The sequence below is a fragment of the Accipiter gentilis genome, chromosome 16 (genome assembly GCF_929443795.1).
Source record: "Accipiter gentilis chromosome 16, bAccGen1.1, whole genome shotgun sequence".
In the NCBI taxonomy this organism is placed as follows: Eukaryota; Metazoa; Chordata; class Aves; order Accipitriformes; family Accipitridae; genus Astur; species Astur gentilis.
The window spans coordinates 4,545,458-4,565,468 of record NC_064895.1 but is presented as its reverse complement, the minus strand read 5'-3'; the positions used below and the strand labels follow the sequence as shown (position 1 = coordinate 4,565,468).

Below are 20,011 nucleotides of genomic sequence, written 5' to 3'. Positions count from 1 at the left end.
GTGAGGAACTGACCCCAACCCCCATTCCCTGTCCGCCTCTGCCACTCAGGGGGAGGAGGTGGAGAAAACTGGGAGTGAAGCTGAGCCCAGGAAGGAGGGAGGGGTGGGGGGAAGGTGTTCTGAGGTTTGGGTTTACTTCTCATTACCCTACTCTGATTTGATTGGTAATAAATTAAACTAATTTCCCCAAGTAGTGTCTGTTTTGCCTGTGATGGTAATTGGTTGAGTGATCCCTCCCTGTCCTTATCTCAACCCATGAGCCTTTCGTTCTATTTTCTCTCCCCTGTCCAGTTGAGGAGGGGAGTGACAGAGCGGCTTTGGTGGGCACCTGGCATCCAACCAGGGTCAACCCACCACAAACAGTTATTATATATGCTGTTCCCACTTCAAATACTAGCTTCAAATGCCTTTTTTACTAGGCTCTGCAGAGTACTGCTAGCTACAAGCCCATGGGTTGGGGGACGTGACTGGCTTCCTAGTACCCAGAGAAGTTTATCAGAGCTCTACTGGATACCTGCTGCTGTTCTCCTCAAGCTCAGAAAGACCACAGGAATAAACTCAAAATATAGTGGCCACCTTAAAGAAACCAAGAAATTGCCCCTGAGAGGAGGGGAGATAAGTTCACTGAGGCACAGCATTGCGTTATATTGGATGTAACTATAAGTAGCAGAAAAGAAGGAAGGTCTGGGACCAGAAGCTTGGGAAACTGCAGCTTGCTTTTAAGACAAACATCATAATTCACATTAAACTTCAAGACTCTGGGGAGGAGCACAGTAGAGCAGAGCTCCGTGGATTTTAGGAACTGCCGCTCGGAGGCACCAGGAGCGAGCACCCACACACCGAAACCCAGGGAGATCTTGATACCGACCTGCAGGCGTCAGTAGGAGTAGCGCTGCGGCAATCACAAGGATTTGAGATTGACCGAGTTGTTTTACACAGCACACAGAGGAATTGTTGTGGCCTTCAAAAGAAAATACAGTTAACACTTTAAATTTTTCCTAAATGAAGTGATGGAAAAAAAAGCAATGGGAATTCCCATTGCAGTTATACCTATGTACGGAGAGCCCTGCATGAAGGAGGAGAACAGGCTGGATCAAAACCAGAGAAATCCAGAGGTCAGATGCTCTTATTGGGGATTACTGCCCTAAATTTGCCATCTGCAGCCCCTGGAGCTCTAGCTCTGTCGAGGCTTTAAGCAACCATGGCTCTCCTCACGGCCTTCGGAAGCCAGTCCCATCCAGCACCAAATGCTTGCACCACTTCTGCCAGCGTCAGCCCGTGGTTCCAGTACATTTCTGGAAAGAACAAAATTTTCAGGAGGGGTTGCAGAGGAATTTTCACTACTTTGGTGCTGCGTAACCTTAAACAAGCCATTTTATTTCCCTTTGCTTCATTGCCCCTTCCTGATTTTTTTCTGTAGAATCTGGAAAGCACTTTGCTGTGGGGTGTTTTGCCTATTTTGCGTCAGTACAATATTTTGATTATATGGTATTTTACATAAGAAAGGGCTAAGCACCACTTTCCCCTCGCCCGAGGAGTGGGGAACGCAGGAGGTGGCCATCCCAGGGGAATACACCCAGGGCTGCCAGCACCCGCTCCCACCTCATCTTCTGTACGCTGGACACCGCGATTCAGTTCTTCATTTGCAGCTCAGTGAATCCTGGTAGAGAAAATACTAAGCTGTCCTGGTTTCAGCTGGGATAGAGTTAACTGTCTTCCTAGTAGCTGGTACGGTGCTATGTTTTGAGTTCAGTATGCGAAGAATGTTGATAACGCTGATGTTTTCAGTTGTTGCTAAGTAGTGTTTAGACTAAAGTCAAGGATTTTTCAGCTTCTCATCCCCAGCCAGCGAGAAAGCTGGAGGGGCACAAGAAGTTGGCACAGGACAGAGCCAGGGCAGCTGACCCCCAACTGGCCAACGGTGTATTCCATACCATGGGATGTCCCATCTAGTTTAGGAACTGGGAAGTGGAGGGGGGAATCACCACTCGGGGACTGGCGGGGTGTCAGTCGGCGGGTGGTGAGCAATTGCCCTGCGCATCATTTGTACATTCCAATCCTTTCATTATTGCTGTTGTCATTTTATTAGTGTTATCATTATCATTACTAGTTTCTTATTTTCTGTTCTATTAAGCCGTTCTTATCTCAACCCATGAGTTTTACTTCTTTTCCCGATTTTTTCCCCCATCCCACTGGATGGGGGGAGGGAGTGAGCGGCTGCGTGGTGCTTAGTTGCTGGCTGGGGTTAAACCACGACATAAGCACAGGTAGTCAGAGGGGGAAACCCAATATCCCACCTTGCTCCTCACAGCGATGCTGTGCAGGCTGCAGGAGGACAGACGAGAGAACCGTGAAGTAACCCGGTGGCAGTGGACCGCCGCCAGTTGGGACGGCCGTCCGACTCCTCGCAGCAGCCCGTGTGGTGCTGTGCTCAGCACTTGGGGCTAAAACAGCGTTGGTAATGCGCCGGGGCTGGGGCTGTTTCCGCGTCGTGCTTGCACAGCACCAAGGCTGTCCCTGTTTCCCACTCCGTCCCCGAGCGAGGAGGCTGGAGGTGGGCAAGAGGTCGGGAAGAGGACACAGCCGGGACTGCTGACCCCAGGCATGCCCCATACCATATGGCATTATGCTCAGCAATAAAATTGGGGTCCTTGACCCCTTTCGGTGTTAGTGGTTCAGAGTTAGAGGTAGGAGACAGTGCAGGTCAGATCTCTAATTTCAACTAGATCTCGTTCCTGTAAAACACTCTCGATTGCTCGCGCTCTGGTGCCCTTTGGTTAAGGGGCACAAGAAAGAGGTTACAGCAAGACTGACAAGGCCGTGCAGGCATGTTTGGTTTAGCACAGATGATAGAGTCCCAAAACTTCCTACTCTGCCACCTGCCCACCCCAGCGGCCGCCCCGTCCCCCTCCTCCCTCAGGGTACAAGTATGCTCATCACACAGTTCACCATTTACAAATGTTGCTTCTGTTTCTCTCCAAAGCTCCTTCAAAAAACCAGCAATGAACCATCAGGTCTTTGACTTCAAGAGACCCAGGGTTTCTGCTATAATACTCAAATTGCAGATTCTTGTTTCTATCGTCTTCTAAATCACAGGTTCTCGCACTGCTCAGCATTACAGTCAACAGCCATCTTCCGATACCCACTGCAGCAAGAGGAACTATTGCATTTCTGTCCTCTCATCTGCTCTCCTGGATTAGAGAACATCTTTACTAGTGTATTTGTGCATGCATATGTTGCTTCTTATCCTGAAGAGGCAGTCAGAAGGAAGGGCCTGGCTCTTGGGAAGGGATTACAGCAATCCCTTCCTGCTGAAACCCAGCTCACACCATCCACGTAGGTTATTTCAAACTTCAACTGCCACCGCTTCTGTGACCAGCTTCCCACGCAGCAGGAGCTCTCTTAAATTTGCTGCAAAACCACATCAGCACACTGAATATAACCAACTAAAAATATTAAAGAAAATGACTGCAAACAAAAGATTAGGTCATTTTTCCATTCAGCTTGTACAAGCTGCAGTGACGTTTATTTCTCAGAGGTCAAGTTGCTTTTGCAGGACCAAAGGAGTACGAAGCTCTTGTACAAAGGTCTTGCCGCACCATTCCCAGAAAGGCAAACTGCTTGCACAGCTCTGTGCACACGCAAAAGGAGACACATTTTGAAAGTTTAGACCATGATAAAAAGCATAGCTAAAATAATCCAGAAATAAGGACACTTGTACTCAAGCCCTTTCTGACTCTCAAGAGAACACCGGGCAGCAGAATATCATTTATTGCACTGAGACCTCTGGAAAGCACAAACGGGATCTTCTAGGTGAAAACTGAGCGGAAGGCATGGAGCAAATGACTGAGGTTGAACTGGGGCCAGAACATGAGCAGTCACAGGAAGCGCCGTGACTGACGCATTACTGAGGTCTTTGGGCAAGGAATCAACCACATTTCACCTCAAGTGCTTGGTGCTTCTTCCCCTCCCTTTGCTCACGTGGTTGTTGGAAAGGTCATTATTTCCATGAAAGCACTTCACGGCTGCAGGACCAAAAAACCCGAATTCATAGCTCAAGGGAGTTTCTCATGCTCTCTGCTAAGTCAGCCAGAGCTTGAGGCTCAGGGATTGCTTCTCCACCTCGGAGTGGGTGCAGATACCACCAAGCCACCTCTAAACTATATTCAGAACCAGTGGCAAAGCTCGCCCTTCCCTGCAGCAGCTCCACTTTGCTGCCTGTGAGAACCTTCACCGTGCCACACCGTCAAGAACAGGCTGGAACACATACCTTAACTCTTTATCTGGGGAATGAAACTGCCGAGATACCGCAACCGCGGACACCTCAACGAACAAGCAGCAGCTTTGTGTTTGATCTGTCCCGTCCTTTCTGAGATCACACATACAAGAACTCATGAGGGAAATGTTCAGGCACAGCTTTTGGGCATCGTGACAAAATTTGTTCTCGCTTATAGGACAGTCGCCACCTACTAGGCCAGAAGGGTGATTTAATGTCCACTGAAAGGGAAAAAGGACAGGTGTTGATGCCAGTACGAGCAGGAAAGCATTCTAGCTTTTTTTAGGGGTCTTCTAAGCATAGCAGCTGATGCTAAGCAATCAGACAGATGCTACCATTGCAATGACAAGGACTTCTCTCCGTTGCAGGAGGGGTAGACCATTTGCCATTAGTCCTGAGAAGTTTCACTGTGAACAAAGTGAGTCTGGATAAGATGAGCTATACTTGCCAGGTACGCAACTCTTCCTTTTTTGAATCTGAAAATGTGGGTTCAAGTCATGCAAGTGACCAACACATACTGCAAATTTTATTTTTATTTCCTTCTCACAGAAACTAAATTAGCATATGCCTACATCGTGATTAAAACAAATTCACCACTGCAGAAAAAAAAGCATTCTTTTTATTCTCTAAAGCACACCTGTGAACACAGAACAAAGTCTAATGTCAGTACATGAAAGCTTTTTCTTAGTGCACCTCTTCATTGCAGCTTCTTCATTAGTTCTTTTTAAAAAAATCATTACATCTTAGGTATTTATATATGCTTGCATTAAGCTTTGCATAATCTACCCATAATGCAATTCACTTCTAGAAGTCAGTTAAGAAGCTAAATCAAAAAGGCCCCTTAAGTTTGCTTTATTTACAGTTGAAATGGCTAGATTTTAAATACTTTACAGTCGCTCCCAGCACTGGCTCCCAATTCAAAGGATTAGTGCATTCCATGATTTCTTTATAATTATTTTCTAGAGGGGATTAGGCTGCCCATACCTACAGCTATGTAGGTACCTCAGCTATCTACATAAAATACCTTATGGAAATAAACATGCTGCCAAAAATATTTATAATAAAGAATGACAAATGAGAAACTCAACCTTTAGGAAGAATAGACAGGTCCTCGATTTTGTGCTGCAGTCATTGTCAACTGTGGGAACAGCAGCAACGTGGGAGAAACAGCAGTTAAGGAGTGCCACGGTCCCAACCAATTCTCTCTGGTCCTTTGTAAAGACAGCTTTATGTTCAGCTCTCAAACCCTCCTCTCTTTCACCACCTCTCCCCCATTACTGCTTTTTTGTTAAATCACTGATCAAGTTTCTGAACCGCAATAGCATACAAATTTATTCCAGAGGCGAAAAACTAATGATGCATCTGGGAGAAGATGCATCTTAATCCGTTTTTTTTTGCAGGAAATGCAGCTTACATATGAATATGGCAGCTCTTTCCTAAGGCTACAGTTATCAGGAGACAGGCAGGTTATCCGAATAAAGACAGATCTGTTCCTCTAAGTTTTACAGTTTGTGAGTGGATGCAGGTCTTGTGGAAACTGAGAAACTGCTGTAAAGATTAACAAATAGGATGCACATGCATTTGTCTGTTCATATATACTTTCAAAACCCAAATGGGAGGAAGAAGTATCTGTGGTTCAGGTAGGTCCAGAAATTTTTTTTTTTTTCTTTTCTTATACAATAAGGTAGATTACTTTGCACATTCCAGGTTAAAAAAATTACAGCAACATTCAGTAACTGGAATGCATATAATATACAAGTACCATTACATTTACAAAGCTGTTCAGGACGATTTTTCTTTCTAGAATAAAGCATAAAAAAGTTACAAGCTAATTCACAATAACTTTAGATACAATGTTATTAAAATACATTGATGTTAATCATAAAAATATTTTACTATTTACATGTACATTGTATAAACCTTAACAATAAGAATATGCCCATTTGAGGATGCCTTAAATGAATATTTAGGCAGATTGGCCCATTTTATAGTGCAGTATCCCTGTTTTGGTCTTCACACCATGAAACTGTACCAGATTCACAGTATCTTTGCTAGTGCTTTGCTAAAAGGCTTTGACTTTCTACTATTTAAGAAACATTCATTCATTCATTACAAAGAGCCAGTTTTGTTTCCACTTTGTTTCTTGTTAAATCCTACCCCCAACAGTTCAGGACACTCTGCCTGGCCTTGTGCGATTTGGTTGCATTTCCAAATAAGGCTATAATTCATTTCATCAGTTATCACGCTATCTTGCTTGTAGTCTGGATGCTGTGCGATAAATTCCCTCATCCACCGAGCAACTGTCATTAATTCTCCTGTGGGCAAGAGGAAGCCAAATCGCACAGTTTATACATCTAATTTAGCAGTACAACACCTAGAGTTCTATGTGTTATATTGACAATTAATCAATAGTCCATGCTTTCATGAGAAACACACTCCTATATTTTTTTTTTAAAATATGGCTAATCTGCAGGCATAATTAAGCTGACATAGCACTGATAGTTTAAAAACCACTTGTCTGACGCGATCTTCAAACTTTCAGATGTTGTAATGAGACAGTGCAGAGAGAAGTAGCTACTGGAACAGATGTTACCAACAGATTGTATAGCAAGAGGCCTTAAACATGCCCTTTAACAGAGAACCTGGCTGAGACAAACCAACAGACACTTGGCTGCTAGCTTTGCTGTCTACCTTGACTTAATCTTCTTTCTCCCTCTGGCAGCTCTCCAGCAAAAAATAGGCAGGTTCCCAATTATACCAACTCCTAGTTTGTCCACACTGCCTCTGCTTCACTATGCAGTCCATGGGGCAGTCAGCAGGTGCCTGAGGGTCCCCAGTGCTTCTATACAGGGTCATCAAACGGCACACGCCACTTGCAGGAGACCTTCATCCCTACAGAGTAGCAGCTAGAGCCCAGGTGGACACCAGCATTTAGGCTACTGAATCTTGCAGCATATGCAAGCAAACCTTAACTAGTACAAATTTAAGGTAACCCTGACAGTAAGACATTAAAGTAGGCTGATGGGATACTCGAAGAGCCTAGCAAAACTTTCATTGCTAGCTACTGGAACCTCAGCTTCCTTGTAAGAGTAGAAAAAGTCAAGGGCTTCCACTACAGAAATCTTTAGTTTAAGAATATTATAAAAAGCAAGAGGAATCCAGTTAGGGAAAGCAAGAAGGAACACACAAATAAAAAAGTAAAAAGCATCCAAGGCTGTTTAAAGATATCCTATCAGTGGTTCTGAACAGAGATACACAAACACAAATCAGAAAAATTGCAAAAAGTACAGGAAAGAAAAGCAGAATAAAAAAGGTTATTAAAAATAAAAGTGTCCCTCAAAAACCAGAAGGCATGTTTTAAAGAAATGAGGCTAGAGTTTACACTTCTATATAAAAAGAGGGCAGAAAAAACCCCACCCAAGAAGCATTATTTGTTGAAGGCACTAATAACTCGCACAAAAACTTTCTCAAACCAACAAGAAACAGAGGGCCTGCAAGAAAATCAGTGGGGCTGGGAGATAAGCAGAGCATAGAGAGACTCCCATTTTTGGACTAAAAGCCGCTGCAGGCTGTCAGTGCAGGAAAAGATGGGAGAGCAGCCCAGCTCACACCAACACAGACATCTAGTGGTCAGGCAGCCCAATCACTCCCCAACCTTCATACCAGTGAACATCTGCAGCACCTTCATCCTGAACACAGCACGCAGCTCCCAAAGAACATACATGAGTATTGGGAAAAGGCACCACAGACTGACGAAGGGTGTGAGACAATTTCCAAGTGAGGAGAGACAAGACAAAGGGAATTGCAAGTTCAGAAGCAACAATATACTTGCGAAGTTTGCAAAAATTATGAATGTTGATGAGAAGCGAGTAGAGAAATGTTATCCTACAATGCAGGAACTAGAAGGCATACAATGAAATAACTGGGAAGAGCACTTAAACGTGCAAAACTACAGGATTTTCACTTTTCAAAGAGCACTTCATAAAATTGTGGCATTTCTTATGGTATGACTTTATGGGGAGCAAAAGTGTGAAAGCTTCGAGAAGGGTAAGGCAACGATCACGGAAATCATGTTTGGGAACGGTCACGAAGCCCCACGATTACTGCACCACCTTTGGCTGAGAAAATGTCTACGGTGCAGACAGCCAAGAAGCGGGAGAGCACGCCAGGACAACGGTCACTTGATACTGCTTAACTTAACACCGCTTTCATTAGTATTTGGTGGCGGTCATCAGCTGCTGCCTGCCTACGAAATCTGTGTCTCACTGAGTGGTCCCAGTCACACACCAGCTCGACAGAGACCAGTGAGGGCAATACCTAAGCTGTGCTGCAAGAGAAGAGGAGGCTGAAGCACAGATGAACTATGTCGGGGCAAGGTTAAAACCACAGCAGCTAAGATGTCTGTGGTTAACTCCGAGTGCTCTGTGTTCACCGTTTGAGGAGAGAAATCTGAAAAATGGCCACTCTTTGTGGACATGTCCATGGCAGACAGGATGCAGTTCAGAAACACTTGATTTAAGATTGAAAGTAAACTGGAATAATCCAAAGCTCCCAATTGAGAAACATCATGGCACAGTAATACAAGACCTAATGCTTTTTATTCTGTGAATTCTGGTTCTTATAAAGCATCATTTAAAAAATCATTTCAAGTTCATCAGAGTTAAGATATAAACCGTAGACTCTCACTCTCACACCTTTTAGGTCCATGTAAATACACAAGCTGATTTCTGCAATGCCTGTGACTTTGCACCCGGTAGCAAAGTTGTTCTTTGGAAGGGGAACACCTGCTGCAGAGGGTCGAGCCCTTGTCATTAGCTCTTGGGAAAAACCCTCTATGAGATTTATGCATTCCTTGTTTTTATAACAGCATTTTTCTGAAGGGAAAAAACCAACAACAAACAATAGAATATTTTGAAAGCATTGCTATTTTGAGGGCTGATGTGCCTCAGTTGTTTTCTTCCTGCCAGTTTCTCTTCTCTCCCTCAGTTAAGCCAAGCATAAAATCCCCTGTCTATGTTACCTGAGGGACAGAAGCCTCCTACAAACAAGCAGTCTTAGAAAAGAACATTTACAGTGAAAGTTCTAATTAATTAAAACTTGTTACCAGTCTGAAGTACTGTAAAGTATTGAATTACCAGGTGAGAGAAAGTCCTGATTTCCACCTCAGCTTTGAAAAGGCCTTTACCTAGAAGCTTCTACAGCAATTTTCAAGAATTAAAAAGGAATGCAACACTTTAATTTAAAACCAGTGAATATATTTCACTGGGGGGGAAGTCTTGACTTATGAGACTAAAATTAACTGTCTAGCTAAATTTACAGCAAGGCAGGCATACAGGGGATATGCACATAAAAAGGTATAAAGTTGCTGCAGACTGTGCTACATGCCAAGTTCTGAATTAAAGTTTAGCCTGCATCTTTTACTCATTGTACTGCTGCATTTTAAAAAAAGGAGCATAAAGAGCCCCTATACTGTCTGTCTTCACAAACACTGCAACATGGGGAAGACAGGGAAAGAGCCTGGATCGCTCTGCTTGAAGGAGTTTTGCTACTTACAGAAGGGCTTTCTTATCAGGGAGCTAAAGATTAGGTCCCATGCTCTAGTATACCAGAATTTAGACTTGCGAATGCTTTGGAGCGGGCATGGTTTAGTCACACCAATAATACCAGGCTACCAGACTGTTACATACTGTAACAACACATACTGTTACAACACTTAAGTGACAGGCAAAAGGGATTATAGTATATGTGCAAACTACTACAGTGGACAATACACTGGCAAAAGCAGCAGTAAGTGGTGCTGAAAAGAGAAATCTTGGACTGGAGACACACTACCCTCTAAGCTGTAATTGTAACTGTATGAATTACTTCTAATTTAAGTTCTAAAATGGATCACGAAACGTTTATAATCAGAATTAGACTGGACCAGATTTAAGCCCGAGAACACACTCAAGTCCTTTGCTCCTATGATTCAACACTTAACCAGGCACCCACAGCTGCCACCAGTTTTACCCAACTGAAAACTAGAGGACAGCCTAATTACTAAGGAGAAAAATGCCAGGAAAAAAAAAAATCTATGTCCAAAAGTGTCGAACATACCAGATGCTCTCTTTTTTATTAGCTTCAGGTAGTTTAGGATGGTGCACCTTGTGTCCACATCCACTTCCATGTTTTCAAGATAGGAATTCAAAATTGGGATCAAACCAGGAAAGACTCCTTCCTGTGTAAGAGAAGAGAGTCAGCATAAAACATGCTCGATCTGATTTCTGGGAGGGCAGAATGGAGGGGAAGGTTGTGTGTTCCAGGTAGAAGAGGCTACGACCTTCCCATTGATAATTGTATCAATACTCATTAAGGTGTACTCTTCTGCGTCGGTGCCTGTCCCATTCTGTGCAGAGCCACATCCATCCACAACAGTGTTTCCACCTTCATGGGTGAGAAAGGGAAAGGAAGAAACTATTAGAACGCAAGAGATGCACTAAACATCCTCAACAGCATTAATCAGATTGGTTGTTATGATACCTTTGCAAATATCTTTTCTGAAGTAAAACATTCCCTGCCGGACAGCATCTCTTTTCTGGGCCATCTTCATGTTTTCATCCACCTGGCAAAAGTAGTATTTCAGAGATTTGTGACATTTTAGAAAATTAAGATTTTCCCAAACCCTCACATTTTGGTCTCATTAGTTGAAACTATGTTTCTTACGATTTTCGTCACACAGGGCCAAGCTGTGGAGGTAAGTTTTATTTCATTCTTCAGGGGTCCTGGGCAAAACCACAAAGAGATGACGTTCTGCGAAATTAGGTCTCCGGCAGAAAAGGTAATGGTATTACGTTAGAACATGCTACGCTAATCTTTTACATTTGGACGAAAACACAGGAACAGCTGTAATTAACAGGTTGCATCCATCTGGCAGACTTCTTTGCCTATTCAGATGCAATTTACATGAGTATAGAAGAAGAAAATTGCTGTTTCCCTAGCCATAGTTTGCTGCTTTTATTAACAAAATCACTGAAGTATTTAGAAGAGCTATCACTGTATTAAACAAACTTTCAGAAACAGAATTCCAGTAAATTTGTACGGGAATTGTATCTATTCCATACCCAAACATCTGTTAGATAGATAAACTTAGACTGCTAGTAAAGAAGTTCTAAATCCCAGGCTTCTCAAGAAATCTACAAACTATGAAGCATGCTCATATGCTCTGCAAATGACAGAAGTGTTGCTCTGTCTTTCTGGACAGAAGATTTTGTCCAAGTTCTTTGGTTGGTATGTTCTCAGGGAATTAACATCGCACAGCTTTTGGACATTAGGTTTACTGTATTGTCTTCAGAAGAAGGGACGATTTGCTGAATTCTTTGTCTGACCTTCAATTAAGGGCAATGCAAAAATCTTTACATCTTACCTTTCAAAGCTTTGTTTTCAAAAGTGTGGTTTTGTTCATTATTGCATATTATGAAACCTATTTACAAAACAGGCTGTTTTGAAAGTCTGAAAGAACTCCAGCCCTAGTTAACAGAGTACAACCGCACTCCATCAGACAGCAAAGATTAGTGTGAGATTAGCCCCATAAACCCGTATTATTTTACTTGAAAGAGGCAGGCTTACCGGTGGCTGTGCAATTCTGTGTTGCATTACTTGCCAAATTGCTTGGCAAGCTCAAGCAATTTTATGCCCCGCCCCCAGCCACTCAACTCTGTTCAGGTTCTTTCAGCACCTGATCTCTTTTTCAGTTTTAACTGGTATTCATTAGCTAAAAAATTTGTGCTTTTGAGACATTCCAAATAACAATGTAATTATGCACTGTAAGTGCTAAATTGCTGCATTATTTATGAAGTCTGAACTCCCTGACATCAGGAAGAGAACTTCTCCTTTTAAAAATCATCCCAACTGTATGGTATGATTACTGTTAATTTACAACTTCAGTATTCTTCTCCGTTTTAATGAAAAACACTAAGAAATGCCCCGGGATACTTCTGCTATACTGTAGCCAGCACTGGCAGTATTTTCTAGTATATAGTCTGTCAAAAGCCTTCTGCACTACAAGACCTTTTGTAAAGTTACCAGTAACACTGCAGGAATATCTATTTAAAAAGACATTTTCTGGTCAGGTGCCTCAGAAAGATGTGCAAGGACCGTTTCACCCAAAACAGTTCAACAATTGTGAGGACAAGATTAAGGAAAAAGCACATTTTGCATGGCTGGTCTGTCCAAACACAAGTCAGAGTTGTGACCAGAATCAGCAGTATTCATTTTCACTCAAATACTGTGTAACACTAAGCATGCTAAATTCCTCCTTTCCCTCTCCACCAGATATTCTCTATTTTGTTTGTAAGAACAAGAGACATAGGCAACAGCCACATCAAAATAAATATCTAAAGTTTTTATTTTTACCTCCACGGGTTATTTTCCCCACATGTAAAATGGTGGAAACACATCCTTTCTCACTCTCAAAACAGTCTTGCGACAATGGTATTTCTCAACATTTCTGCAGTAGTCAGACACTGTGAGGCACCACAGAAATTCCCACAGTATTTGTCTATAAGCTTAATTCCATGAGACAGAAGTAAAATATTTGTTTAATACTGTGGAGTTGAAATTGATTCAAAGTACTGGTACAGATGAAAACTGACAAAGATAAAAATGACTATTCCGTAAGTGCACAAATATTAGTTCCTAGCTTGGAGAGGATAAAAATCAGACTTGATGCAAATACTTTGCATTTAGCTCTAATAGTTCTGATCTTTCACACCTACCTTGGACAAAGGAATGAGAAAATCCAGTTTATATGACAGAATCACTCTGGTTAGCAGTACCACGAACACAACATATGCAGAGTTTTCAAAGTCTGTTAACTGGACCTAGACACGAAAAGGTTTACAGATTAAATTACTTCAGTGGGAACACACTCATGGAAGTAGATAAATATCTAGGAGAGTTGACTCCAACGTTCATGTTGGTACTTGTATTCACAGACATTCTGCTGGCAGAGATGGTGACGCATGAGCTGGAATCATCAGCAGTGACTTCAAATGCACAATGCATGCACACACTTCAAACTCAACCCTTTAATCCAATGCCAAAACACACTTGTGTTTAAAAAGACTATCTAATAACCTGCACCTTCAGGCTCTCTGTGTAATTATAAATGTGTAAGAGCTTTTAAATTTCTACTTTAAAGGGATTAAATTCAGAGAGCTCAGATAGACAGCTATAAAATAAAAGCACTTGTGAACAACAAAACAATGACAGTGGAGTTGTTCAGTACCAGGAAAAGTACTGGAGAAATACAGTCCCAAGAAGCTAAATGGGGCTTTGTTTACTGTTGCTTTAATACAAGCCTAATTCCTTTCCCCATCACCCAAATCCATTAGCATGCTTTGCTGTGCTGCAGTGGATTCTCCTGTCAGTTATATTCCCACAGTCCATGTCTGATTAAACACTGCTGTCCGCTTCGCTTGCGTCTACTGATTCAGAGGGGAGAAAACACAGCATAAGAATTAAGGGTTTGGTACTGGATAGCAGAATGCCTGGTACTCTTCCACCTAAAAGGAAACGTGCTTTTGTGCATATTGACACCTTCCTTACCTCCATAGGTCTGAATTCCACTCTCCATCCAATATCTGAATTTGGAGGGGGTGGCTTAAACCTCATTGTCTGCCAGTTTGTAGACTGAATATTCTGCAAAGCACACGAAATATTCTGTCACAATCAAGATATGCACCATTTTATAATAGAAACAAAGAAAAATAAGCAGATAACTAGAGTTCTAATATTTTCCCTGGAACAGCCCATCAAGTTAAAGAAGTGCTTCCCAACTAAGTGGCACGACTTCCTGAAAACAACAGTATAACCACCCATCCTAGGAGCAAATGTGTTACACTTTCTCATGCTGTTTTGTTTGAAGATTACGTATAAGATACTAAAGGGCTGAGATTTCGCTGACTTAATTTTTTATGAGGGGTTGATGCATCCCAAACTAAAAATACCTAATAATACCATAGCTATTATTTCATAAAGCTGTGTAAGAGACATTCATACGTAAGTGTCATGCAAAACAGGTTTTAGGAAGCCATAAAAATCGACAGTTCCCCATAACACATATACATAGCCATAGTTTGGGCTTTTCATACTTTATTGGGTTTAAAGTATAAGCCACCACCTTCTCCTAAATATATCATAAAAAGAAATAAATGTACTTATAACTGCAAAGTCATATGCTAAAGAACTAGTTGAAGTGAAAAATTCAGAAAAAAATTCTTAGCTAATATAGTCATCCTCCAATTAAGCAGTACTATAAAGAATAAGCAATTTAATGTATATATTTATTAAATTCCTCTAAATCAGACAACAACCTCAAAATGGTCGGATTCATTTGCATCATCTAGATGTATTTTCTCCTCAAACAAAGTCAATGGGTCTCGAATGAACAAGTGTGCAATATGCTGTGCCAAAAGGTGGTCAATACCTACAAAATGAAAATTCAAACAATTCACACATAGCAAAGCAGGCTCTAGGAAACGATTTGTTTTACAAGACTGAAAATATCCAACTCTGCAATGCTACCTCAACCCACCACATCCTGTTAAAGTTTAAATGATGACTTCAGGAAGGAAGGAAATGATTAAAGAGGAAAAAAAAACCAAAACAACCAAGTTCTTGTTTGGAAATGGCAGCTGAATATTGGTGTGGCTGCTATTCTTCCTGTTTTGTGATGCACCTCTGTGCCACGTGTCCTAAAGCAGTTCTGCTCTCTCCACAAAGATAAAACATTAATGCATTAAACACCAAGCTAGAATTAGGGTCAGTTTCTTGAGTACTTTTTAAAAAACTCTCAAGACCATGCTACACAGATATTTCCTGAGGAGTCACCACTCTCAGGGATGCACGATGATTGAAACAAACAAGAATGAAAACGTAAAATATCCCCACACACTGCAAGCATAATTCTTAACCTGCTCATAATGAAGCAAACACTTACCTTCCTTTATTAGGTGCTCGTAGATATCTTTGTCTATTGTCAAATCAATGTCATTGTATTTCTCACCACATTCAGATAGATAACTGTCTATGGAATCATATCTGGATTTACTGATTCTATAATGGTTGTTCTTCAGTGGCTATATAATTTAAGAATACAATATTTTAACAGCTTGTTAACAATGTTACCTAAGTTTTGCTCACTAACGACACTTATGTGAGAATTATTATCCTGTTTAAAAAACCCTATAACCTCAATTAAAATTATTCAAAGCACGAGTCTTAAATAGGATTATCAGAAAGCAGTCCTGGAATTATGACTATTTTGTTTGCAGATGTACGTATCTGAGCGAAAAAACAGACATCACACATTGACTAGAATTCTCTAAAAGTGGAAACATTTTCCTGATGTAATATACCATTACCCCAAGTACCTGGAAAGCATTATTATACCTACTGCAACACATACCAATAACAGTTTCACTACGCGCACATTGTTGGAGATGCTCTTAAAATGGGTAGTTCAAGAAATATTTCAAGTAGATTTTTAAAATGATTTTTTTTATTTCTATAATTTTGTAAGAGCTGTGAATGCCAATTGCTGCTTAGAGAAAATCCTTAAATTCAAGTTCTGACAATTGGCTCTTGTCACATAGTTCTAGTTTATACTACTGGATTCCTCAGCAGCACCTGCTATTCAATCCAAAGCAATTTTTGCTTTTTGGGCTCAAGCACAGACTGTAAAGTTTCATCACAGGGGACCTTTTCAGCAAGCTGCGAAGGAGCGAGCAGAGTTCTACTGGGATTCTATACCTAACTAAAAATATGTATTTGCTAACATAAACTGTACCAACCAAGGCGAATGTTTACGCCACCTCTCCTGTATTTACCACAAAGACTGCCATGTTCCCTCGTTAGGGATTCTGATGAGCATAAGCAGAATTTGATGCTAAAGGAGATTTAACTTTTTTGCCTGAAAAAAGCCAGACATCTACTACCCAACATTACTTACCTCTAGCCCCCTCTCTTCTCGCGTTCGATCATCTACAGATGCAGAGATTACTCCCCAGCGACAGTCAATATCAGACACGTAGCCTCTGTAGAATGGAGATGCAGCGCTCAATGCCATCTAAAATAAAACAGCCTGATATGAAAACAAAGGACAAGCCAAGGAACCAAAAGCAAAACCACAACCTCACCAGAAAGGGAAACTTGCTGGTCCTGAAATAACCGAAGTATATACTTCAGTTTAACATACAGCCAAAGCCCATACAACCGCAAATCTCTTAACTGCTATCTCCAGAAAACACCTCGATGAAGGGTTAGTACTACTGAAGGGGCATCTGACACTCTCCAAATTCGTTACCTCTACAGATCAGCATTTGAAGGAACACCAAGATGATACAGGCAGAGGCAACTGTGTGACAAATCAGCAAGTATTCTGCACACGCACTTCCAGACTTCAGACATTCACCTGGAAATTGTTTTATTTTGTTTATTTTTGTTTGGCAAAGCACCTTGGCAACATAGCCGGAACAGACCTCACTCAGAGCAGGATCTGCTCGCCACGTAGACCAGACCAATACTTTCTAACGCCTGTTACAAACACCTGTTTATGACCACATGCTTACAAAAGGGACAGCTTTAAACAACTTAAGCTGAAACCCTCTGTAACACCAGACCAGAGTTGAAAAATTAAAAGTTGTTTTAAGGAGTGAGCTTGTCTTGTTTTCATGAAAAACTGCCCCAAATGTACTTCTAGAACTATTCAACAAGAGCCTCATGCATGTGGGAAGGATGGCAGAGGAGAAGAAACAGACAACATCTGTTTTGTGTTGTCACTTGGAGATTAAATAAATCACACTGCTCATGTGACAACCTAGCAAGAGACTAACGCTGCTCCCAGAGTACCAAATTTGTGAGTAGCATTTGACTTTTAATTTAGATTTTTTTTATTTTTTTTTTTTTTACATGTAGTGGCTTTTGCACAACGAAGAGCTGATGTGATAGAAGTTCATTACTTACCACAATGGGACAGATCGTGGCTAGCTGATCATAGAGATACCTCGCTTCGGAAATGCTGCAAGCCTGGAATGTTACCTGTTGGAAGAAGTACAACTGCTATCACAATTTCTATAATCATAGCACAAGCACAGTCTTCCTAGATTCAGAATCAATGATATAATAAAATGATTTACATACCAAGAATTTTATGGGTTTTTTTTGTTTGTTTGGGTGGGGGTTTTGTGTGGGTTCTCCCCTCCCCCCAATTCTTGGACAAACTTTTGCCCCACCTATCAGCTGCATTTATATCACAAGCTTCTTTCCACACCATGTCCATGTTCATTAAAAGATTTCAGACCACAACACTTTGGCTGTGAGGCTAAATATACACTCGCCAGAACCAAAGAAAACAGAGTTAACATCTACAATACATATGGGTCAGTAATGCACCTTCAGGAAATAAGCCAGGAACCTACCTACTTAGAACAACAGTCAGAAACTATTGTAGATGTAAAATATGTTTTGTGTGACAGCTAATCCCATTTTAAAGAACATTTCAAGATGCCTTTGATCCTGTGAAACTGTGAAAAATAAGTATTTTCATGTCTACTGTAACCTTTATTAAAAAAAATGTCCAATTTTGCCTGTATTAGAGGCCAGGACACAGCAAAAGATGGAAAAGAAACGTTATTTGCAGAAGCCATTAACGATGTAGAAGCCCTACCACACACAGGCCACTAGAAAATAAGACTTCTTTGAAACTTCTGGTGAAATTTGCTCAGTACTGCATCAAGCATGAGACACTTTTCTAGTTGCAGACCTTACCCTCCAGACTTCCCAAACAGACACTTTACGCACTTTAAAAATGCAGAGGGGGATCAATCACCTCAAAACTGTTAAAAGATGCAAACCGATTAAACAGATTAAAAGCCTCTCTCTCTTTCGCAGTTTACATATTCATAGATGAGAGGATAACTTAGATGGGAGCATACCCCTGGACCACTATCATAACATTGTACAACAGGCTTCAGCATTATATCACCATCACTGCTTGATGTCCTGAAGAATGCCAGCCAAACACAGATTTTCCTCTTCCACAGATTACAATTAAAGAGTCCCACAAAACATACAGGTTCTCCTCCGTTGGCCACTGAAGCCCAAATCCAACCCCAAGTAAGCCTCAAAAAACCCAACCAACCAAAAAAGACCCCCAAAACTCCAGAGGTCACTGGTGGGCTCAGTGGGGGATTTTTTTTGGGGGGCGGGGGAGGTGGGATTGAAGGGGAGGTGTAGGAGGAATATGGGATGTGTTTGTTTTGTTTGTCTTTTTAAATCTGCAGCCAACATTCACTAAAACATCCCAAGTTAGAAAAAGCATGTGTGGTAGGGAAAATAGTTCTTCTGTGTCTATCCTTCAAGTGGCCATCAAAAAAAAAAAACCCCAAACCCAAACCAAAACACACTTTGAAAATACAAGATTATTTAATTCTCTTGCAGAGAAGCAGCTAAGTATGATTTCTCATCACTAATTTTGGACTTCCAGCACTAGGGAGCCTGCCTTGGCCAGGCAGACAGGACACCTACACTCTTTCCCCAACACAGCGATATCTGCCTCCTCTTCCCTTTTATGTGTATTCCAAATCAACATCAAATCCAGGATTCAACCAGGTTTCTAGCCAAATGCCCCATTACAGAGGAGAAAGCCTCGACAATCTTCTCCAGAGGAGGGCTGCAAGCCCTGCAAGGAGTGCGGAAAGCAGCAGCTACAAGCACAAAGCTCAGCAGGCACAGGGACGTGAAGCCTCAAAATGGTTTTGGATGCGATGGTTTGCCTTTCTGTTTGCAGAGGAAGCACTTCCCACCCCACCATTGCTGTGGGCTGTCCCACCGAGCTCATGAGGACATTATTTTTAACCTTGGAAATACATGAAACTAACTTGTAGCTTGGTGCAGTGAGGAAAAAAAACACACAAACAACAAAGGGAAGTATGCATACTGCAAACTACCTTACAAAAAACAGGTGGGAAATACATGTTTTCTTCTAGTCAGTTATCAAGAATTATCAGCTGATATACAAGAAGCTGCTTATAGCACCTACCAGCCTTGTTTTCATTGTCCCTTTGATGATAACAAGACTACCGAGTTTGAATTTGACCACTGATTACAAGAACGAGGAGTAGTAAAACGGTATTCCGTAAAAAGGAATTTAATGTATTTTTAAACAAGTTCATACAATGACTGAATGGTAAGGCTGTATTTCTTTTATTGGCCTTAAATAAGAAAGAGATGGTACAAAACAGACCACATCAAACTTAACACCTTGTAAGAAACACACACTATTATATACACTTCACTACTTCCATCAGATTGTCCCTAGTTTACCCTTAGTGACAAGGGCTTTTGCAGCTTCTGGAAGGGAAATGCTTTGAATGGGGTCATTTCTGCCAGTGCTATGAAACAACAGCAGCTTGGAGAATTTGCTTTAATCCCCTAGAGCCTTATCACTAGCCTCTTCCTAGCTCTACTTCCAAGACGGCGGTGGCAACAGGCAGATTTGATCAACAGTCAAATACATCACTACTACTTAAGGCATCAGCCCCTAGGCATCAGGTTACTATGACAGAGAAACTTTTAAAACAAACAGATATTTAAAGGATTAAAGCACTGCCAAGATACAGCACCTGAATTTAAACAGAGGATACTGTAAGATAGTAGTAACTCAGGCAAGTCAATGAAAACAATAAAAAGTGGGCA

At 41.4% G+C, this 20,011-nt stretch overlaps 1 protein-coding gene across 13 annotated transcripts in view; it reads right to left on the bottom strand.

The window, feature by feature from the left end:
- Nucleotides 1-20,011, bottom strand: part of GCLC (glutamate-cysteine ligase catalytic subunit) — a 54,164-nt gene that overhangs the window by 14,255 nt on the left and 19,898 nt on the right. For 5 of the 13 annotated variants that reach the window (XM_049819377.1, XM_049819379.1, XM_049819380.1 and 2 more), the window contains exons 7-16: nucleotides 17,279-17,353; nucleotides 16,266-16,382; nucleotides 15,255-15,393; nucleotides 14,629-14,741; nucleotides 13,862-13,954; nucleotides 13,030-13,134; nucleotides 10,796-10,877; nucleotides 10,596-10,699; nucleotides 10,373-10,493; nucleotides 869-961 (exon numbers count right to left, since the gene is read on the bottom strand). In XM_049819377.1, coding sequence (XP_049675334.1) covers nucleotides 869-961; nucleotides 10,373-10,493; nucleotides 10,596-10,699; nucleotides 10,796-10,877; nucleotides 13,030-13,134; nucleotides 13,862-13,954; nucleotides 14,629-14,741; nucleotides 15,255-15,393; nucleotides 16,266-16,382; nucleotides 17,279-17,353 — 1,042 coding nt within the window. Of the gene's footprint in view, nucleotides 1-97; nucleotides 962-1,081; nucleotides 1,296-3,942; nucleotides 4,498-4,780; nucleotides 6,592-10,372; nucleotides 10,494-10,595; nucleotides 10,700-10,795; nucleotides 10,878-13,029; nucleotides 13,135-13,861; nucleotides 13,955-14,628; nucleotides 14,742-15,254; nucleotides 15,394-16,265; nucleotides 16,383-17,278; nucleotides 17,354-20,011 lie in introns of those variants that run through there. The other 8 variants (XM_049819386.1, XM_049819385.1, XM_049819375.1 and 5 more) reach the window with 6 other exon arrangements.